The following is an 18253-nucleotide window of genomic DNA, read 5'->3' on the forward strand; positions in this document are numbered from 1 at the left end:
AAGGAACTTCAGCTGCTCACTGATGGCAAGGAAGAATCTGAGGCCTTCTTCCAGGACCAAGTGTAGAACCAGGTAAGGGATACTGTTTCAATTGGGATACTGTGATCTGGATGTTCTAGAGTGGGCCAAAATGGATTCACTGTCTCCTGCAGATAGCAGGGCCAAGCACATATTGGTACTCAATAAACACAGAAAAGGGTTTCAGGTGTAGCCAGCGGTAAAGTGCATGCTTACTTAGCATGTTTGATCCTCAGCATCCCCTTCTTCACAAGGTATTAAATGAATGTGGTAGAGAAAAATATAGGAGGGGCTGGGGATGTGGCTCAAGTGGTAGCGCGCTCGCCTGGCATGCGCGCGGCCTGGGTTCGATCCTCAGCACCACATACAAACAAAGATGTTGTGTCCGCCAAATACTAAAAAATAAATATTAAAATTCTCTCTCTCACTCTTTAAAAAAAAAAAAAAAAAGAGAAAAATATAGGAGAAAAGTCTAGGCAGTTGACAAGACTGATGAACAATAAGAGGGCAGTTTCATGTCAGAATGGGTGATACTTTTTAATCTGTATTTTAATTTTGGGGAAGAGGAGCTACTGGGTATTGGATACACTGAGCTGAGGCATTTTACCACTGAGCTACATCCCCAAGTCCTTTTATTTTTTATTTAGACAGGGTCTCATTGCGGAAGTTGGCCTTGAACTCTGATCCTACAGGCACAAGCCATGGCTGCCTGTGCTATACACTTTTACCTCATGATTTTCAGAATAATCCAATGAGACACTTTCTCTTTATAAATCAAAGTTATGAAGTTAGGCTCCCCCCCACCCCACTACTGAGGATTGAATTCAAGGGCACTTGATCACTGAGCCACACCCCCAGGCCTATTTTGCCTTTTATTTAGAGACAGGGTCTCTCTGAAGTTGCTTGGTTCCTTGCTTTTTGCTGATGCTCTGAATTCAAAACCCTCCTGCTTCAGCTCCTGACTGGGATTACAGGCATGAGCCATCATGCCCAGCTTTATGATTTTTAAATATCAGGAATGTTTTTTACTGTTAATGGGCTCTTTACTCCCCTCTTCCCTCAGATTGGGTTTGGAACCCAGAGGACTTCAGATATCCCCTAGAACATCCCTAGACTCAGCTGGGAACAGGAAGAGCAAGATGCCCCTGTATTCCTGAGGACAGGTTATATCAGGAAGCCCCCACTCCCTGTTTTTGGGACCCAATAATAGTCTCCTGTCTCTAGAAACTGCTTTGTAGAATATTCTCATCTCCTGCTTCTCAGGAGCTTTGTGGGTAAGCATTGTCTTTCCCTTCAACTTTTCACCTAGTTTTTTTTTTTTTTTTTGGGGGGGGGGAAGGGGGCAGTACTGGGGATTGAATTCATGGGCACCACATCCCCAGCCCTAGTTTGTATTTAGAGGAAGGGTCCTATTGAATTGCTTAGTGCCTTGCCTTTGATGAGTCTGGCTTTGAAGTCAAGATCCTCTTGCTTCAGCCTCTAAAACCACTGGGATTATAGGCATGTGCCATCATGCCCAGCTCAGCCATGCATATTCCCAAGATGAAGCTCTTTCCAACAGAAAACACTATGGGTAAGACAATCTTTAATGAGAGCCTTTAACAAAGTAAGCAAAGTAGGTAATGCCCCTGAAAGGGCCTAACTCCTGCACAGTCACAGTCCTACCATGAGATCTTTTCTCTAGGCAGGGCAGTCGCACATCAGGGTCCTCATCTGAGAATTGAATTAGGGTCCCTTTGGGGCTTAGGACCCTCAAACATTCTGATAGCAGCTGGTGAGCTCCAGGCAGACCACCACGTGCAACAGCATCCCAGGTGCCCTTGTCCAGCAATAGCTGGAAGGAGCCTGAGGCAGCCACAGGCCCCAGATTCTGGGCATCAGCCTGCATAAATTGGAGGCAGGAGTCAGGGTGCCTAGGGCATAGGGGTGTTTGACCTTGGCCACCCTGCAGAAGGTTGTTCATATGGGCCACAGCCACAGGGGAGAAGTCCACCCCTAGAATACTGACAGGGTATGGGGACTGGGTGTAGAGGTCTGTGCATAGGCTTGAGGTCCCACAGCCCACATCCAGCACCCGCGGTGGAGAGGCAGCTGGTGCCTTTTGCAGTAGTGATAGTAGGAGTTCCTGAACTTCCTCGTATCCAAAGAACCAGTCAAAGGTACGGCCATTGCCCAGAGGCTGAGCATGGAGTTGATCCCAGAGGCAGCGGTCTGCCAGGCAACTACCGGCCAGGGAACCTATGAACAAGGGTGGAGGAAGATATGTGTCACCAGTGCTGGAGTTCTGTCTCACCGCTGCAAAAAACAGTGCCTATGTATGTTTGAGAGAAGGGACTTGTACAAGTGCGTAGAGCTATCGGGGGTTTTAAAAGCCACAATTTCAGGTACTAGATCCCCCAGGTCACTAGGAACTTATCTTTCTTACCCGCCAAGGCGCGGCTGGGCCCCAAGAGTAGGAGTTTTCGGCGCAACGCAGCCATCCGGAGTTCCCGGCAAACTCAAGGTCAGCCTAAGAACCTTGCCTTTAAGTGCACTCTGAACTGCTACAAGGCCTGAGCTCAAGGGAAGATCCGCAAATTCCGTGTCACTGAAAAATGCGTACAGCCTTTCCAAAATCCGCAGCCTCGAAGGGAAAAAATAACAAAAACCAAAACAACAAAAAACGCACACAGATTTACCAGTAAGAACAGCTTTTATTGGTTGCAATGGTGAATGGAAGAGAGGGTAGACGACAGCTCACGCTCCTGCGGTGGTATTCGCAGATCTGAAACCAAAGAAGATGGCGTGAGCACCCTGTCAGACCGCTGGACCTCAGTCCTGTGCTGCTCCAAGGAGAACCTTGTCTCGGCGCTTGAGGATAGAACCGGCAGACAGGAAACCGCCGGCACCGAAGACATGACGCCGAGGGGACAGAACCCTTTCCTTCTACCTCCGTACATAACGGGAAGCAGGACCGCACGCCTGGTTTCCGCCAAGAAAAGGAGGCCCGCAAGCCCACCCACAACCAGCTCAGCTAAGCCTCCGGCTCCCAGCGAACAGCCCACACTTACTAGGTAGTTGCTCTCGGAAAGGAAGCAAACCCTGTCGAGCTCCCTTATGTACGCCCAGAACCGGCCACCGAGCTCCGATTGGCTCGCGGAGGGCGGGGGTGGAGCCCTGGGGCAGTGGCGTGAAGCGGAAGTGCGTGCCCCGGACGCGAGAGGGGTCGCACTCATGGGGGGTCCAGGGGGGAAGATCAACCGGCCTCGAACGGTGATTTTTGTGGGATTGCTGCTTTGTTTCTCCAAGCTTCCGGGAGCCCTCTTCTGTCGCCCGAGATGGGATTGATGGGGGACTGGGATCGCCGCGGTGGTGGTTCTGGGTATCTGTGTTCGTGCGCGGCCTCAGCCTGATTCGCATCTTTATCCCTTGCAGGAGCTGAAGAAGAAGCTGTTCAAACGCCGGCGGGTGTTGAACCGGGAGAAGCGACTGAGGCATCAGGTGGTCGGGGCTGTGATAGACGAAGGGCTGATCACACGGCATCACCTCAAGAAGCGGGCGTGAGTACTAGACCTCCGGCCGTAGCTCCGGAGCCGCCATCACTCAGCTTTCCTTGTACTTTCGCTTTTATGTAGGGAACGTTTGTCGGCTGTTCTGCCTTTCTTTGGATCTTCGACCCTAATGAGAATCTCAGGAAGGCTGTTAATTCTCCCAAGCGCTAGTAACAATCTATATTAATTTAGGTATTGGTAGTAAATCTGCGCGCACGCCCCCCCCCCCCCTTTTTTTTTGAGAGGCGGTGGGTATCAGGGATGGAACTCTGGAACACTCCACCACTGAGCCTCGTCCCCAGCCCTATTTTGTATTTTATTTAGGATCTCGCTAAATTGCCGAGGCTGGTTTTGAACTCGAGATCTTTCTTCCACAGCCTCCAGAGCCGCGTGTACCACCACGCCTGGCACGCACGCATCTTGATTCCAGTGACTCTGGAGGCTGAGGCAGGAGGATCCCAAGTTCCAGGCCAGCCTCAGCAATTTAGCGAGACCCTGTCTTTAAATAAAAAATATAAAGGGCTCGGAGGGGCTGGAGATATAGCTCAGTTGGTAGAGTGTTGCCTTGCATGCATAAGGCCCTGAGTTCAGTCCCCAGCACCACAAAAAAAAAGGTGGGGGGGCTTGGCATGTACTCAGTGGTTAAGCACCCCTGGGTTCAATCCCTGGTTACTAAAAAAAAAAAGAGAGAGAAATAAAAAATATATATTACATAAGGAAAATAAAAGTATATGTATATATACATATATTACATAAAGAAAACAAAAGTGTGTAGATAAGTGTGCATAACTTGAATTTTCCCAAAGATACACGTAGGATTTTTCATAGCAGTTTCAACGCTGCTGAGTCTTGGGAAAGACTACCTGTTCCATTAATCACTTTGTTGGTTTGTTTTCAGTACTGGGGATTAAACCCAGGGGGCTTGACCTCTGAGCTATGTCCCATCCCCTTTATAATATTTAGTTTTGAGAAAGAGTCTGGTTAGGTTGCAGAGTATGGCTTCGAACTTGTAATCTTACTGCTTTGGCTTCCAGATGGGATCACAAGCCTGTGCCATCTTGGCCAGCCCACTAATTACTTTATTTATCTTTTTTTTTTTTTCTTACCTGGGAGTGAGCCTCAGAGCAAAATCAAACATTGAGCTACATCCCCAGCCCTTTTTTATTTTTTAATTTTGAGACAGCCTTTCTAAGTTGCTGAGACTGGCTTGGACCTGCCATCCTCCTTCCTTAGCCTCCTGAGCTACTGGGATTACAGGTGTGGACCACCACCCTCACCTGGCCCTGTTAATTAGTTTCTACCTCCTTTCATTGACTTCTTAAAAATATTTAGAGTACTGGGGCTGGGGCTGTAGCTCAGTAGCAAAGCAGTTGCCTTGCATACGTGAGGCATGGGTTCAATTCTCAGCACCACATAAAAATAAATAAAGATACTATGTATCCATCTACAAGTAAAAAAATATTTTAAAAATATATTTAAGAGTACCTACTACATGTGGGAGGCTGCCATGTCATGTAACCAGCAATTTTCCCCTCCTGATTGGTTAAGGCACTGTCATCTGCACGCCCCCCCCCATGATCTGGCTACTCTTTAAGTTGCTGAAAATGGTAACCCCGATCTTGAGGGTAGAAATAATGCAACCAAATGTGTCTTCATGGGTAGGCATGCCTTCCTCAAGCTCCATGAGTCAAGCTAAGCTCACCTGTTCCTTTGTGAATTTTACCCCTTACCCTATTTGGGATAGAATGTTCCAGGGAGACTCCCTTTGTGTGTCCCCTTTTCTTACTCTGCCCTTGGGTGTGGCCTTCCTAGATGTCAGTCAACCTGCTGACAGCAGACATCATAAAGCTAGACTGGGTCCCTTGAAACCTGACCTCTTGCCTCATTTGAATGGCTTCTGCTCAATAAAAGGGGTCAGCCTGTGCTCACCTGCTTTCTCTCTCTTTCTGCGGACCCTTAAGGTCAAAGGAGCTATCACAGCACCCCCAAAGAAAAAGGTATTTCTGTCTCTTGTGTGGTTATTTTGCACAGCCTAGTTCCCCTGGAGTAACCCTGAGTGTTTTAGTCAAGAGCAAGCAACGCGACGACTACAAACTAAACTTTAATGTTTAAGTACTATCTTTAATATTTGGTCCTGAGATATGTGTTGAGATTTAGATCAAATAAAGTATGTTAAAATCTAAAGGTGGAAAGACTTACAACCTTAGACTTATACAGTTGTGTGATTTGAATAGAAAGACACTTTCCATAGCCAGAAATACTTTTGTGACCTAGGTTGTTCAGTATAACCTGGGTATCTTTGCTCCTACCTACCCTTCAGATCCAGTGCACGTGCCAATATTACTCTGTCAGGGAAGAAACGCAGAAAACTCCTGCAGCAGATCCGGCTTGCCCAGAAAGAGAAGGCAGCAATGGAAGGTGACACTAGGGCACAAAAGGAGGGAGAGGGGGAACATGGGTTTATTTAGCTCCTTAACTCTTTCTCTTTCCTTTTGCTCAGTGGAAGTCCCTTCAAAACCAGCCAGGACTAGTGATCCACAGCCCAAACGACAAAAGAAGATTAACCCCCCCCAGGATATAGACATGGAGAATCTTGAGGATGAGAGCTAAGGTTCTTATCTCTTCCACCAGATTTTCAACTGGAGCCAACAGGATTTGTGGTTGTTCAGAGTTTTTTGGCGAAAGCATTACTTGCTTTCACTCATCCCAGTTCCTCTTACATAATGGCTACTGACTTCTACTGGAGGGATATGTTGGGAGGGAAGAGGGTATAAAAGAAAGATTCGAGGAGGGCCCAACTCCCATTTATGATTAATCCCTAGAGCTTTGACTGACGTGTGATAAAGTCTAAGGATGGAGGGTGGGTCATGAAAAGAGTTCTGTGGGTATGGATGGAGGCAGTCTAGAAACAGAACCCACAGAGCTTACTTGAGCAAAAATAATGAGAAGTAGTCTCTGGCGACCTGGTCTCTTCTGTCTCTAACTTTCCATTTCTGATAATAATAGAGATATTGTAGGGATGACAGGGGGTTAAAGATCCTGATCCCAGTCTTGCCTTGGTGCCTGTGTGATCAGGATGGGCAAGTCACTTTACTTCATGTTTGTACTGTTTCCTTTGCTAGATTATGTTTTTAATAAAATAAATACCAAACATATATATATATATATATATATATATATATATATATATATATATTTTTTTTTTTTTTTTTCCCCCTCCTTCTTTATTTCCTTAAGCTAGTGCTAAGGAAAAAACCCAGAGCTTCACATGCCAGGCAAGTGCTCTCTACTGAGTTACATTCCCAGCCCTGAGTAGCTGGGATCACAGGCCTGCATTAACTTTTAAAACTGTGGGAAGCTGTGGTTGAGGTATTTAAAGAGAAAAGCTGCCCGTGCAGAAGTGCATTCAACTGAAGAAAGGCATGATTCTTCCCTTCCCTGTTTAATCTTCATGGGGAGGGTTTAAGTCCATTGTTACCCTTTCCTCAGCCTTTTTTTTTTTTTTTGTAGTTGTAGATGGACAGTATGTCTATTTTATGCAGTGCTAAAATAAATAAACCCATTGCCTCACACCTGTTAGGCAAGCACTCTGCCATCAAGCTACAGCCCCAGTCCCCCTCCCTCAGCTTTATAGTAAAGTTCAGAAGTATAATGAATCTTTGTATACCCTTTACTTAGATTGACTAGTTAACATTTTCCTACACTTATCTCTTTCTGTGCAAATATATGTGTGTGTTGTCCTAGCTAAATCAAAATCATTTGAAAATATAGTAAAGATTTTATCCCTAAGAACATTATTTTATACAGCCAAATACTATTACCACACCTATGATTTAAAAAAATATATATCTATTTTTATATGATGTGGAGGATTGAACCCAGTGCCTCACATGTGCGAAGCAAGTACTCTACCGCTGAGCTAAACCCTAGCTCCTATGATTTTTTTTTTTAATTTTTAATATTTATTTTTTAGTTTTTAGTTTTCGGCGGGCACAACATCTTTGTTTGTATGTGGTGCTGAGGATCGAACCCGGGCTGCACGCATGCCAGGCGAGCACGCTACCACTTGAGCCACATCCCCAGCCCCAATCCTATGATTTTTAATATTCATAAAATAGCTAGTTTGGGGACTGTGGTTGTGACTCAGCAGTAGAATGCTCGCCTAGTACGTATGAGGCCCTAGTTTGATCCTCAGCAAATGGAAAAATAAAGGTATTGTGTCCAACTACAAATAAAAAAATAGCTAGTTTTTCATATTCAAATATCCTGTTCTCTCAATAACATTCTTAGTCATTTTTCTCCCCCGACAATCCAGGAGCCAATCAAGGATCACATAGTGCATTTGTCATGTCTTTACTTTAATCCAGAAAAAGTACTCCCTTAGCTTGTCTTAGATGATAATTTTGAAGGGTACAACCTAATTTTATTTGAGAATATTCCACAATCTGTTTTTGTCTGAGTTTTTATGAATATTTCATTGAATTTAGGATAAATAAGTATTTTAGACAAAAATTACATAAATGATTTATATACTTCCCTGTTATAATGTTAGTTTGTTTCATTAATGGTAACTCTAAGTGGCAAGGGAAAATAAACATACTCTTTGTAATTAATGTATGGATTACTTATTAATCCATAGGAATTAATGAGTATGAATATTTACCAATGGCATCACTCAGCGCTGTTAATATTCATGGTGATTACCTGGATTAGTTATTACTGTGTTGCAGAATAGTGATTTTCTAATTCTGTCATTTATTCGTATTATTCCTATGACAGTCAGCGGAGAAGAGCCCCAACCTTGCTTTTTAGAATTACTATGGATTTTTTTCAGTGTGTTAACATTGATAATTATCATTTTTTTCATGGTCATTGTGCCAAAATTAGTCAGCACTAGCTTGTTCAATGTGGTCCCTGTGACCTTTTACACAATCACTGTATTTGAGCTCTTCCTTGCTTTCTGTTGCCAGGCTCACCTAGCATTTTCCTTTGTCAAGTTGTTTTTGTTTTGTTTTGTGGTGCTGGGAATGATGTTCAGGGCCTCACAAATGCTAGGCAAGTGCTCTACCACTGAGCTACATCTTCTGCCCTTCAGTTTTGAATACAGAAAGGAAAAATAGTTGTTTGAAACACTGGCAGGCATGGTGGCACATGTCTGTGATCCTAATGACTTGCAAGATTCTGTCTCAAATAAAAAAAGACTGAAGATGTAGCTGGGGATATAGTTTAGTGGTGAAGTGCCTCTGGGTTTAATCCCCAGTACCTGCCCCCTAAGAAAAAACTGAACTGTATTCGGATGTAGTAACAAGAAAATGAAGGGTACATCCATACTTCACACGTTTTTTCCCTCCCACTCTTTATTTTCTTCTTCTAACTCCTGTGCTTAGTGCCAAAAAGTAGCTTGCTGTGTTCTTAGAACTGTCAACTCTAGTGTAGATTAGAGTGAAGTGATAAAAGGGGAGATGGAAAAAAGATGAAGTTGTAGAGAGAGGCAAGGATCATAAAACTTAAGTCCTTTACAGAATTTCAATTTTTTTTCAAAGGCATCTATAGAGGTTTATGTAGGAAAGTAGATACATATTCAAGGGAGACTGGAGGCAAATTTTTTTTTTTTTTTTTTTAAGAGGCCTTTGGGGATAAAGCAAGAATATACACTTGCCTGGTACCTTAATTCCAGCTACTCTGGAGGCTGAGGCAGGAAGGTTACAAAGTTTATAGGCCAATTACAGCAACATTATTGAGACCATAAGCAATTTATCTCAAAAAAAAAAAAAAAAAATCTCAAAATAAAAACTGCTGAGGCTATAGCATAATGGTAAAGCATATCTGGGTTCAATATATTAAAAAATACACAAGGGAGAATGTAGACAACCTGGAATTTTAATTTTAGTCTAAATAAAAAGGAATGTATTAAAGTTATTTTTTAAAAACAATGTTTTAGTTGTTGATGGACTTATTCATTTATTTATATGTGGTACTGAAAATCAAACCCAGTGTCTCACACTTGTGAAGCAAGCATTCTACCATTCCAGTCCCTTAAAAAAAAAAAAAAAAAAAAAAAAAATATATATATATATATATATATATATATATATATATATATTTAGGTGTAGATGGACACAACACAATGCCTTTTTTTTAATTTTTATGTGGTGCTGAGAATCGAACCTGGGTCCCATATGCGCTAGGCGAGCGCTCAACCGCTGAGCCACAATCCCAGCCATAAAATTGTTTTAAATTTGTATTTTTAGTATAAAAATTTCAAACATACAAAACCAGAGAAAATATCACTCATCTCCCAGCTCTCTAATCTTCATCCATACCCTCTTTTTATATATATATATATATATATATATATATATATATATATATATATATATATTTTTTTTTTTTTTTTTCAGTTGTAGTTGGACACAATACCTTTATTTTATTTATTTTTATTTGGTGCTGAGGATGAAACTCAGGACCTTGCACATGTTAGGTGAGCACTATACTGCTGAGCCCCCCACAACACCTGCCCCCTCATCCATATGCTTTTGCAAACATTCACCCCCACCCCTTGCAAGTACAGAAATTGAACTCTGGAAACTTCTACCACTGAGCCACATCCTCAGTCCTTTTTATTATTATTATTATTTTTATTTTGAGACAGTCTTGCAAGTTTGCTGAGGCTAGACTTGAATTTGTGATTTGTGAACCTCCTGCCTCAGCCTCCCAAATCACTAGGATTACAGGCCATGTACCACCACATCTGGCCTCCGCCTTTTTTTTTTTTTGGTACTGGGGATTGAATTTAGGGTCACTCAACCACTGAGCCACATTGCCAGCCCTATTTTGTATTTTATTTAGAGACAGGGTTTTACTGAGTTGGTTAATGCCTCGCTTTTGAGAAAGCTGGTTTTGAACTCTTGATCTCCTGCTTCAGCCTCCTGAGCCACTGAGATTAAAGTCATGCACCACTGCTCCCGGCTCCTTTTTTTTTTTTTTAATAAATATTTTTGAGACAGGGTCTTACTAAGTTTACTGAGGGCCTCTCTGAATTGCTGAAGATGGCTTCAAACTTGCTGATCCTAAAAAAAAATGTATATATACACAATGGAATATTACTCAGCCTTAAAGAAGAATGAAATTATGGCATTTGTAGGTAAATGGATGGGACTAGAGAATATCATGCTAAGTGAAATAAGCCAATCCCCAAAAAAACAAATCGCAAATATTCTCTCTGATAATCTATCAGAGATGCTGATCCATAGTGGGGGGTAGAGAAGAATAAAGGAATTTTGGTTTGTGTAAAGGGGAGTGAGAGGAGGTGGAGTTGTGGGGATGGGAAGGACGGTAGAATAGGACATTACTCTATATACATGTATGATCACACTACTGGAGTGACTCTGCACCATGTACAGCCAGAGGAATAAGCTGTGCTCCATTTGTATACCATATGCCAAAATGCATTCTACTGTAAAATAAATAAAAACCAAAACAACAGCAAAAACCTTTGCTGATACTCCTGCCTAAATCTTCTCAGTCCCTCGGATTACATGTATACACCACCACAGCAGGATTTTTTTTTTTTTTTGGACAGGATCTCCTAAAGTCCAAGAGGCTGGTCTCAAACATAGATCCTCTTAACCTCAGCCTCTTGAATGGTTGGAATTACATGCATGTGTCATCTAACCCAGCTTTCACAGTATTAAGAATATACTAATTCCAGGGAGACACTATTTTTTTTTTTTTTTTTTTTGCAGTGTTTGGGAATTAAATCCAAGGTCTGGTGCATGATAGGCAAGTGTTCTATCACTGAGCTATATTCCCAGCCCCAAGAGTATTGCTTTTGACAAAACAGGAGCTGGGGATGCATTTCAATAATAGAGCACTTACCTTGTATGCTCCAGGCCCTGGTTTTAGCCCCAGCATGGCCAAGAAAAAGAGAAAAAAATTTAGGTTTTTATTGTCAAAGAGCTTTTTTGTTTGCTCAACAAATACAGTAAAAATAGCTAATACTTTATAGTGTTTACCATTGCAGGCATTAAAGTGCTATACAGTGAATGTTTTACCTCATTTCAAGTTTCCTAACAACTCTGTGAGATAGTTGTATTATTGGTTCTTCATTTCCAGAAGAGGAAAACAGGCATGAAGAGGTCATGTAGAGTACACAGCTAACAGGCTGGGGATATAGCTTGGTTGGTAGAGTGCTTGCCTTGCCTGCACTAAGGCCCTGGTTTCAATCCCCAGCACCTCCCCCCCCACACACACACAGCTAATGAGTTGAATAGTTGGAAATTGATCTAGGTAGACCAGCTGAATTGGGAACTCTTGATGAAGTGTACTGGCTGCATAAATACATAACAATTAACAAGTTCTGTCTCTGTCAGATGTGGGGAAGGTCCCCATGTTGTTGTGAAATTGGGGGGCGGGTAGGAAAGCTTAAGCAAGGAAGACTGATAGAAGGTTGTTCTCGTCTATGACTGGAAGGACCCCTTCAATTTAGCCCAGTTTGTTTTGGTATCTCTGTTTTTCTTATGAATTTTTTCTTCTTTCTTTCCTTCTCTTTTCCGCTTTCCCCTTCTCTAATTGCTTTTTAGTTTTGTTTTGTTTGTGCTGAGATCCAGGGCTTCGTGCATGGTAGATGAGCGCTCTATTGCTGAGTTACATCCCGAGGCCTGGTGCTTCTTCTTCTTATTATTATTATTCTTTTGTTGTTGTTGTTATCGATGAACCTTTATTTTTTATTTATTAGTTTGCGATGCTGACATTCGAACCCAGGGCCTCACACACGGCAGGCAAGCACCGACCCACAACCCCAATCCCTGGTGCTTCATTTTTTTAAAAGCTCGCGAGTTGTACATTTGTATTTTCGGATTCAGGAAAAATAAATACCACCGTGAAGGGCCACGGCCAGCTTAATTGTGTCCATAGCCCTTGCAAAAACATGGTTTGCCCGCTATCAAGATGCGATGCGGAACCAATGTACTAGGGTCCCAGACATAGCCGGATTAGTTTTCCTGAGAAGCCTCGTCGCGGGTTTCTTTCGCGTTTCCCGTCAGCGCGCATGCGCCGCCTACTCTGCCGCTCCCGCGTCGGGCTTGGGGTAGGGCTGCGGGATGTCCGCGTTGTGCGACCCTCCCGGGGCTCCAGGGCCTCCCGGGCCTGCCCCCGCCACCCACGGTCCCGCGCCTCTCAGGTAGTCAGAGCCCTTGGTATCTTCCCCCATCGCGCGGTTCTGCGCGGATCCCTAGCGTTCTCGGCAGAAACCCGGATCCTACCTCGAGAACTCGCGTCAGGGTTCTCAGAGATTCCTGGTCGCATCCTCCCAGAACTCAGGGACCTTGTCACCAAAAGTGTGGGCTCCAGTGCCCGCCCTCCCAAGACCTGGGTCCTGCCTTTCCCTAGACCCCTATACCGAGCTACCCCAGGCCCTGGCCTTGCTCTCTCAAGAGTCGGGGATATTAGAACTCTTGGGAACCCAGTCGCCCTTCCCCTTATAGACCCGTAGAGACTCAGGGCTCTGACTTCTGGAGAGTCCCTGAGAACCCAGGCCCAGAAACCATCTGAATGCTTCCGCCAACCGTTCCCTTGCACATTCCCTTCATCTTGGGTGGTTTTTGTTTTTGTTGGAACCTAGAGGAATGGCCCAGTGAGAGCCTATACCCACCCCCAAGCCCTGCTCCCCCGCCCCCAATCCTTTGTCAGAAAAAAACGATAAGAGGAAGGGGATTTTGCCTTCTTCCGTAACACTGCCTTCAGAATTTCCAAGATGGAACCCATATGTTTCAGAAGGGGAAGGCTTGAAAGGCATTACCCTGGGCTCTGGGCCACCCTGATTCCCAGGCACATTGAGGGTGCTGGGTAGTTGGTGATTGTTGATTTGATGGTTGATTTGGTTAGGAATCTTGCGCATGTGGGAAGAAACAGGTATTTGGGAGGGTGAACCCTTAATAAGGGGCTTACATTTTTTTTTTTTTTTTTTTTCATTAAAAGTCAAATATCAGAGTGCTTGAGTTGGGAGAGGTGCTTTAAAGTCAGGAAGATTTTTTTTTTTTTTTTTTTTTAATGGGGATTGAATACAGGAGTGCTCTACCACCGAGCTATACTCCCAGTCCTAGAGACAGGGTCTCACTAAGTTGATTAGGGCCTCTTCACGTTGCTTAGCACCTCTTTTTAAGTTTTTGAGGCTGCCTTTGAACTTGGGATCCTCCTGCCTCAGCCTCTTTGGCTGGTGGGATTACAGGGGTGTGCCACCATGCCCAGCTTTTAAAAAATTGTTTGCGATAAGTTCTCACTAAATTCCTGAGGGTCTCACTAAGTTGTTGAGCCTGGTCTTAAACTGGTGATCCTCCTGCCTGATCTTAAACTGGCGATCCTCCTGCTTTAGCCTGGCAAGTTGCTTTGTTTACCGGTCTGCACCACCACACCTATCTTGGAAAGGTACTTTTAAAGCCGATATTATAGAAGCACAAAATATGCTTAATTAATTCAACAAATATTTACTGAGTACTTCCTATACATCAGGCACCTTAATGGAAGGGGATTCAGTGCTGAAGAGCACAGAAATGGTATCTGTCCTTTTGTAACATAGTCTGATTGCTTGACCTTGATTTTCTTACCTGCAAAATGAGACCATAATAGTCCTACCTTATTGAACTGTTGTCAGGACTGAAATAACACATGCCAAGTACTTAAAAGAGCCCCTTACCTGGCTATAAAGTAGTTCAGTGGCCTTAGCATGTGCAAGGCCCTGGGTTCATTCCCCGCATGAAAAAAAAAAAAAAAAGCATATGGCCATTTTAAGAATTATTGAGGCTGGGAGCAGCCAGCCTCAGCAACTTATTGAAACCCTATCTCAAAATAAAAAGGGCTGAGGAGTATAGCTCAGTGGTTGAGCAACCCTGGGCTAATTCCCCAGTACTTGGGGGGGGCGGGGAGTTATTATTGTCATGAGGGAAAAAGCATTTATTGAGTTATTAGTATGAGCCAGGTATGGTACATAAATGCTTTAGAAACTTAGTGGGGTGCGGTTGTAACTCAGTGGTTATAGAGTGCTTGCCTAGCATTTGTTTTTTTTTTGTTTTGTTTTTTAAAGAGAGAGAGAGAGAGAATTTTAGTATTTATGTTTTAGTTTTTGGCGGACACAGCATCTTTGTATGTGGTGCTGAGGATCGAACCCGGGCCACACGCATGCCAGGCAAGCGCACTACCGCTTGAGTCACATCCCCAGCCCTTGCCTAGCATTTGTGAGGCACTGGGTTCAATTCTTAGCACCACATATAAATAAATAAAATAAAGGTTCATTGACAAAAAAAATTCTAAAAACTTAGGTATAGTTATTATCTTTATTTTATATAGAAAGAAACTGAAGTTCACAGTGGAAATAAAACTTGTCTAACATAACTCAACATTCCTTTTGCTTCCTTATAGTGCTCAGGAGCTGTCCCAGGAAATCAAGGCTTTTCTGACTGGCGTAGATCCCATTCTGGGCCACCAACTCTCAGCCCGGGAACATGCTCGCTGTGGTCTTCTCTTGCTCCGGTCTTTGCCACCTGCCCGTGCTGCTGTGCTTGACCACTTAAGAGGTGTTTTTGATGAGAGTGTCAGGGCCCATCTGGCTGCTCTAGATGAAAGCCCTGTGTCTGGTCCATCTCACCTTCGTCCATCTTCATCCTCCCATGTCCCTGCTGGGGGACCTGGTCTAGAGGATGTGGTGCAGGAAGTACAGCAGGTGCTGTCTGAGTTTATTCGGGCCAACCCAAAGGCCTGGGCACCTGTGATTAGTGCATGGTCCATTGACCTCATGGGACAACTGAGCAGCACATATTCAGGCCAACATCAGCGTGTGCCCCATGCCACTGGCTCTCTCAATGAACTGCTGCAGCTGTGGATGGGGTGTAGGGCCACCCGTACATTAATGGACATCTATGTGCAGTGCCTCTCTGCTCTCATTGGTAGCTGCCCAGATGCATGCGTGGATGCTTTGCTGGATACTTCTGTCCAGCATTCCCCACACTTTGACTGGGTTGTAGCACATATTGGCTCCTCTTTTCCTGGCACCATCATCTCCCGAGTCCTCTCCTGTGGCCTTAAGGACTTCTGTGTCCATGGTGGGGCTGGAGGTGGAACTGGTGGTAGTGGTGGAAACACTTCTCAAACCCCCTCTACGGACACCTTCCCTGGATCTCCTGCCATTCCTGGGGAGAAACGGGTACCCAAGATTGCCTCTGTTGTAGGCATACTAGGGCACCTGGCCTCCCGCCATGGAGACAGCATCCGACGGGAGCTTCTGCGAATGTTTCATGATAGCCTGGCAGGGGGTGCTGGGGGCCGGAGTGGGGACCCCTCTCTTCAGGCCACAGTTCCCTTCCTTCTGCAGCTGGCAGTCATGTCACCAGCTTTGCTGGGTACAGTCTCAGGAGAGCTCGTGGATTGCCTCAAGCCCCCAACTGTGCTGAGCCAGCTGCAGCAACACCTGCAGGGGTTCCCCCGAGAGGAGCTGGACAACATGCTGAACCTGGCTGTGCATCTGGTGAGCCAGGCCTCTGGGGCAGGTGCCTACCGTTTGCTGCAGTTCCTGGTAGACACAGCTATGCCTGCTTCAGTCATTACCACCCAGGGCCTGGCTGTGCCAGACACTGTACGTGAGGCCTGTGACCGGTTGATCCAACTCCTGCTACTGCACCTACAAAAACTGGTTCATCATCGAGGAGGGTCTCCTGGGGAAGGGGTGCTGGGCCCACCCCCACCCCCCCGTCCAGTGCCCTTTCTAGATGCTCTGAGAAACCATGTTGGAGAGCTGTGTGGAGAGACATTACGTCTGGAACGGAAGCGCTTCCTCTGGCAGCACCAGCTCCTAGGTCTGCTGTCTGTCTATACCCGGCCTAGCTGTGGACCTGAAGCCTTGGGTCATTTACTGAGCCGAGCCCGAAGCCCTGAAGAGTTGAGTTTGGCCACCCAGTTATATGCAGGACTGGTGGTCAGTCTCTCTGGCCTTCTGCCCCTGGCTTTCCGAAGCTGCCTGGCTCGGGTACATGCAGGGATTTTACAACCTCCCTTCACAGCCCGGTTTCTGCGCAACTTGGCACTGCTAGTGGGGTGGGAACAGCAGGGTGGCGAGGGCCCTGCAGCCCTAGGGGCTCGGTTTGGGGAGTCTGCCTCAGCCCATCTGTCTGACCTGGCTCCTCTCCTGCTACATCCTGAGGAGGAAGTAGCTGAAGCTGCTGCCTCCCTTCTGGCTATTTGTCCCTTTCCTCTGGAAGCCCTGTCCCCCTCCCAACTCCTAGGACTGGTGAGGGCTGGGGTGCACCGCTTCTTTGCCTCTTTGAGGCTGCATGGCCCTCCAGGTGTGGCATCAGCCTCTCAGCTTCTCACCCGCCTGTCTCAGACCTCCCCAGCTGGACTCAAGGCTGTCTTGCAGCTGCTAGTTGAGGGAGCCTTACATCGGGGCAATACAGAACTGTTTGGAGGAGAAATAGATGGAGACAATGAGACTCTCTCAGTTACATCAGCTCCTTTGGCTTCTGCCTCCTTGTTGGACACTAACCGTCGGCACACTGCAGCTGTGCCAGGTCCTGGAGGGATCTGGTCAGTTTTCCATGCTGGAGTCATTGGCCGTGGCTTAAAGCCACCCAAGTTTGTCCAATCGCGAAACCAGCAGGAGGTGATCTATAACACCCAGAGCCTCCTCAGTCTCCTGGTACACTGCTGCAGTGCCCCTGGGGGCACTGAATATGGGGGTTGTTGGGGGGCTCCCACCCTGAGCCCAGAGGCAGCCAAAGCAGTTGCAGTGACCTTGGTGGAAAGTGTTTGTCCTGATGCAGCTGGTGCTGAGCTGGCCTGGCCTCCTGAGGATCATGCCCGGGCCACTGTGGAGCGGGATCTCCGCATTGGCCGGCGCTTTCGGGAACAGCCCCTGCTCTTTGAGCTGTTAAAGCTGGTAGCAGCTGCACCTCCAGCCCTGTGCTACTGTTCCGTGCTGCTACGGGGACTGCTGGCTGCCCTCTTGGGCCACTGGGAAGCCTCTAGGCACCCTGATACAGCCCACTCCCCCTGGCATCTGGAGGCATCCTGCACCTTGGTGGCTGTCATGGCTGAAGGATGCCTTTTGCCACCAGCCCTGGGTAATATGCACGAAGTATTTAGACAATTGGCACCTTTTGAAGTACGTTTGCTGCTGCTTAGTGTCTGGGGCTTTCTCCGGGAGCATGGGCCTTTGCCCCAGAAGTTCATCTTCCAGTCTGAGCGAGGCCGCTTCATCCGGGACTTCTCCAGAGAGGGTGGGGGTGAAGGAGGACCGCATCTGTCTGTGCTGCACAGTGTCCTGCATCGCAACATCGATCGCCTGGGCCTTTTCTCTGGCCGTTTCCAGGCACCTTCACCATCTACTTTACTTCGGCAGGGGACATAACCCTTTTCCTGCATCAGAAGCCGCGTGAAATTAAGCAATGGGAGAAAAGCCTAAGGTGCTACAGAAAGGTGGAGGTTTCTAAGTCCTTAGCCTAATGAGCGCTGTTACTTTTTTCCTATCGTATCATTTTTTTCTAAATAAAATTTGGAGAGTTGAGACAAACAGTCCGGTGCTTCTGTCTGATTATGAGAGCGGGCAAAGTCGGACTGTAACTAACTACGGGTGTCCCTGTCCCTGTCCTCTAGCCCCGCCCCCTAGGGCATTTAGCGTGTATCTCTGCCAATGAAACAGGAGTTGCCTACGTTCCTGC

The 18253-nt window shown here is 45.7% G+C and overlaps 3 protein-coding genes and 1 non-coding gene across 7 annotated transcripts; 2 read left to right on the top strand and 2 right to left on the bottom strand.

Moving 5' to 3' along the window:
• Positions 1–1586: 1586 nt before the first annotated feature.
• Positions 1587–3157, bottom strand: Cskmt (citrate synthase lysine methyltransferase). 3 transcript variants are annotated; one of them, XM_027944220.2, is made up of 4 exons: positions 3069–3157; positions 2697–2782; positions 2444–2605; positions 1587–2256 (listed from the first exon to the last, which is right to left on the bottom strand). In XM_027944220.2, exons 3-4 carry the CDS (start codon positions 2496–2498, stop codon positions 1604–1606), a joined length of 708 nt encoding a protein of 235 aa, XP_027800021.2. In that variant the 5' UTR covers positions 2499–2605; positions 2697–2782; positions 3069–3157; the 3' UTR covers positions 1587–1603. The 3 variants fall into 3 exon arrangements, with proteins under 3 accessions (XP_027800021.2, XP_071472208.1, XP_071472207.1); XM_071616107.1 differs by having other exon boundaries at positions 2444–2570; positions 2697–3094; XM_071616106.1 differs by having other exon boundaries at positions 2697–3094.
• LOC114100163 (small nucleolar RNA SNORA57) lies at positions 2856–3003 on the bottom strand. Its single transcript, XR_003584001.1, has one exon. It is a non-coding gene; the product is annotated as a small nucleolar RNA SNORA57 (small nucleolar RNA).
• Positions 3126–15052, top strand: C9H11orf98 (chromosome 9 C11orf98 homolog). 2 transcript variants are annotated; one of them, XM_027944223.2, is made up of 5 exons: positions 3126–3270; positions 3433–3557; positions 5869–5966; positions 6049–6159; positions 14964–15052. In XM_027944223.2, the coding sequence occupies exons 1-4, from the start codon at positions 3232–3234 to the stop codon at positions 6156–6158; spliced, it is 372 nt and encodes a 123-aa protein (XP_027800024.2). In that variant the 5' UTR covers positions 3126–3231; the 3' UTR covers position 6159; positions 14964–15052. The 2 variants fall into 2 exon arrangements, with proteins under 2 accessions (XP_027800024.2, XP_027800023.1); XM_027944222.3 differs by lacking the exon at positions 14964–15052 and having other exon boundaries at positions 3134–3270; positions 6049–6703.
• Ints5 (integrator complex subunit 5) lies at positions 12597–18107 on the top strand. Its single transcript, XM_027944218.2, has 2 exons — positions 12597–12729; positions 14964–18107. Exons 1-2 carry the CDS (start codon positions 12650–12652, stop codon positions 17941–17943), a joined length of 3060 nt encoding a protein of 1019 aa, XP_027800019.1. The 5' UTR covers positions 12597–12649; the 3' UTR covers positions 17944–18107.
• Positions 18108–18253: the final 146 nt, after the last annotated feature.

This window comes from Marmota flaviventris, chromosome 9, assembly GCF_047511675.1.
Source record: "Marmota flaviventris isolate mMarFla1 chromosome 9, mMarFla1.hap1, whole genome shotgun sequence".
Taxonomy (NCBI): Eukaryota; Metazoa; Chordata; class Mammalia; order Rodentia; family Sciuridae; genus Marmota; species Marmota flaviventris.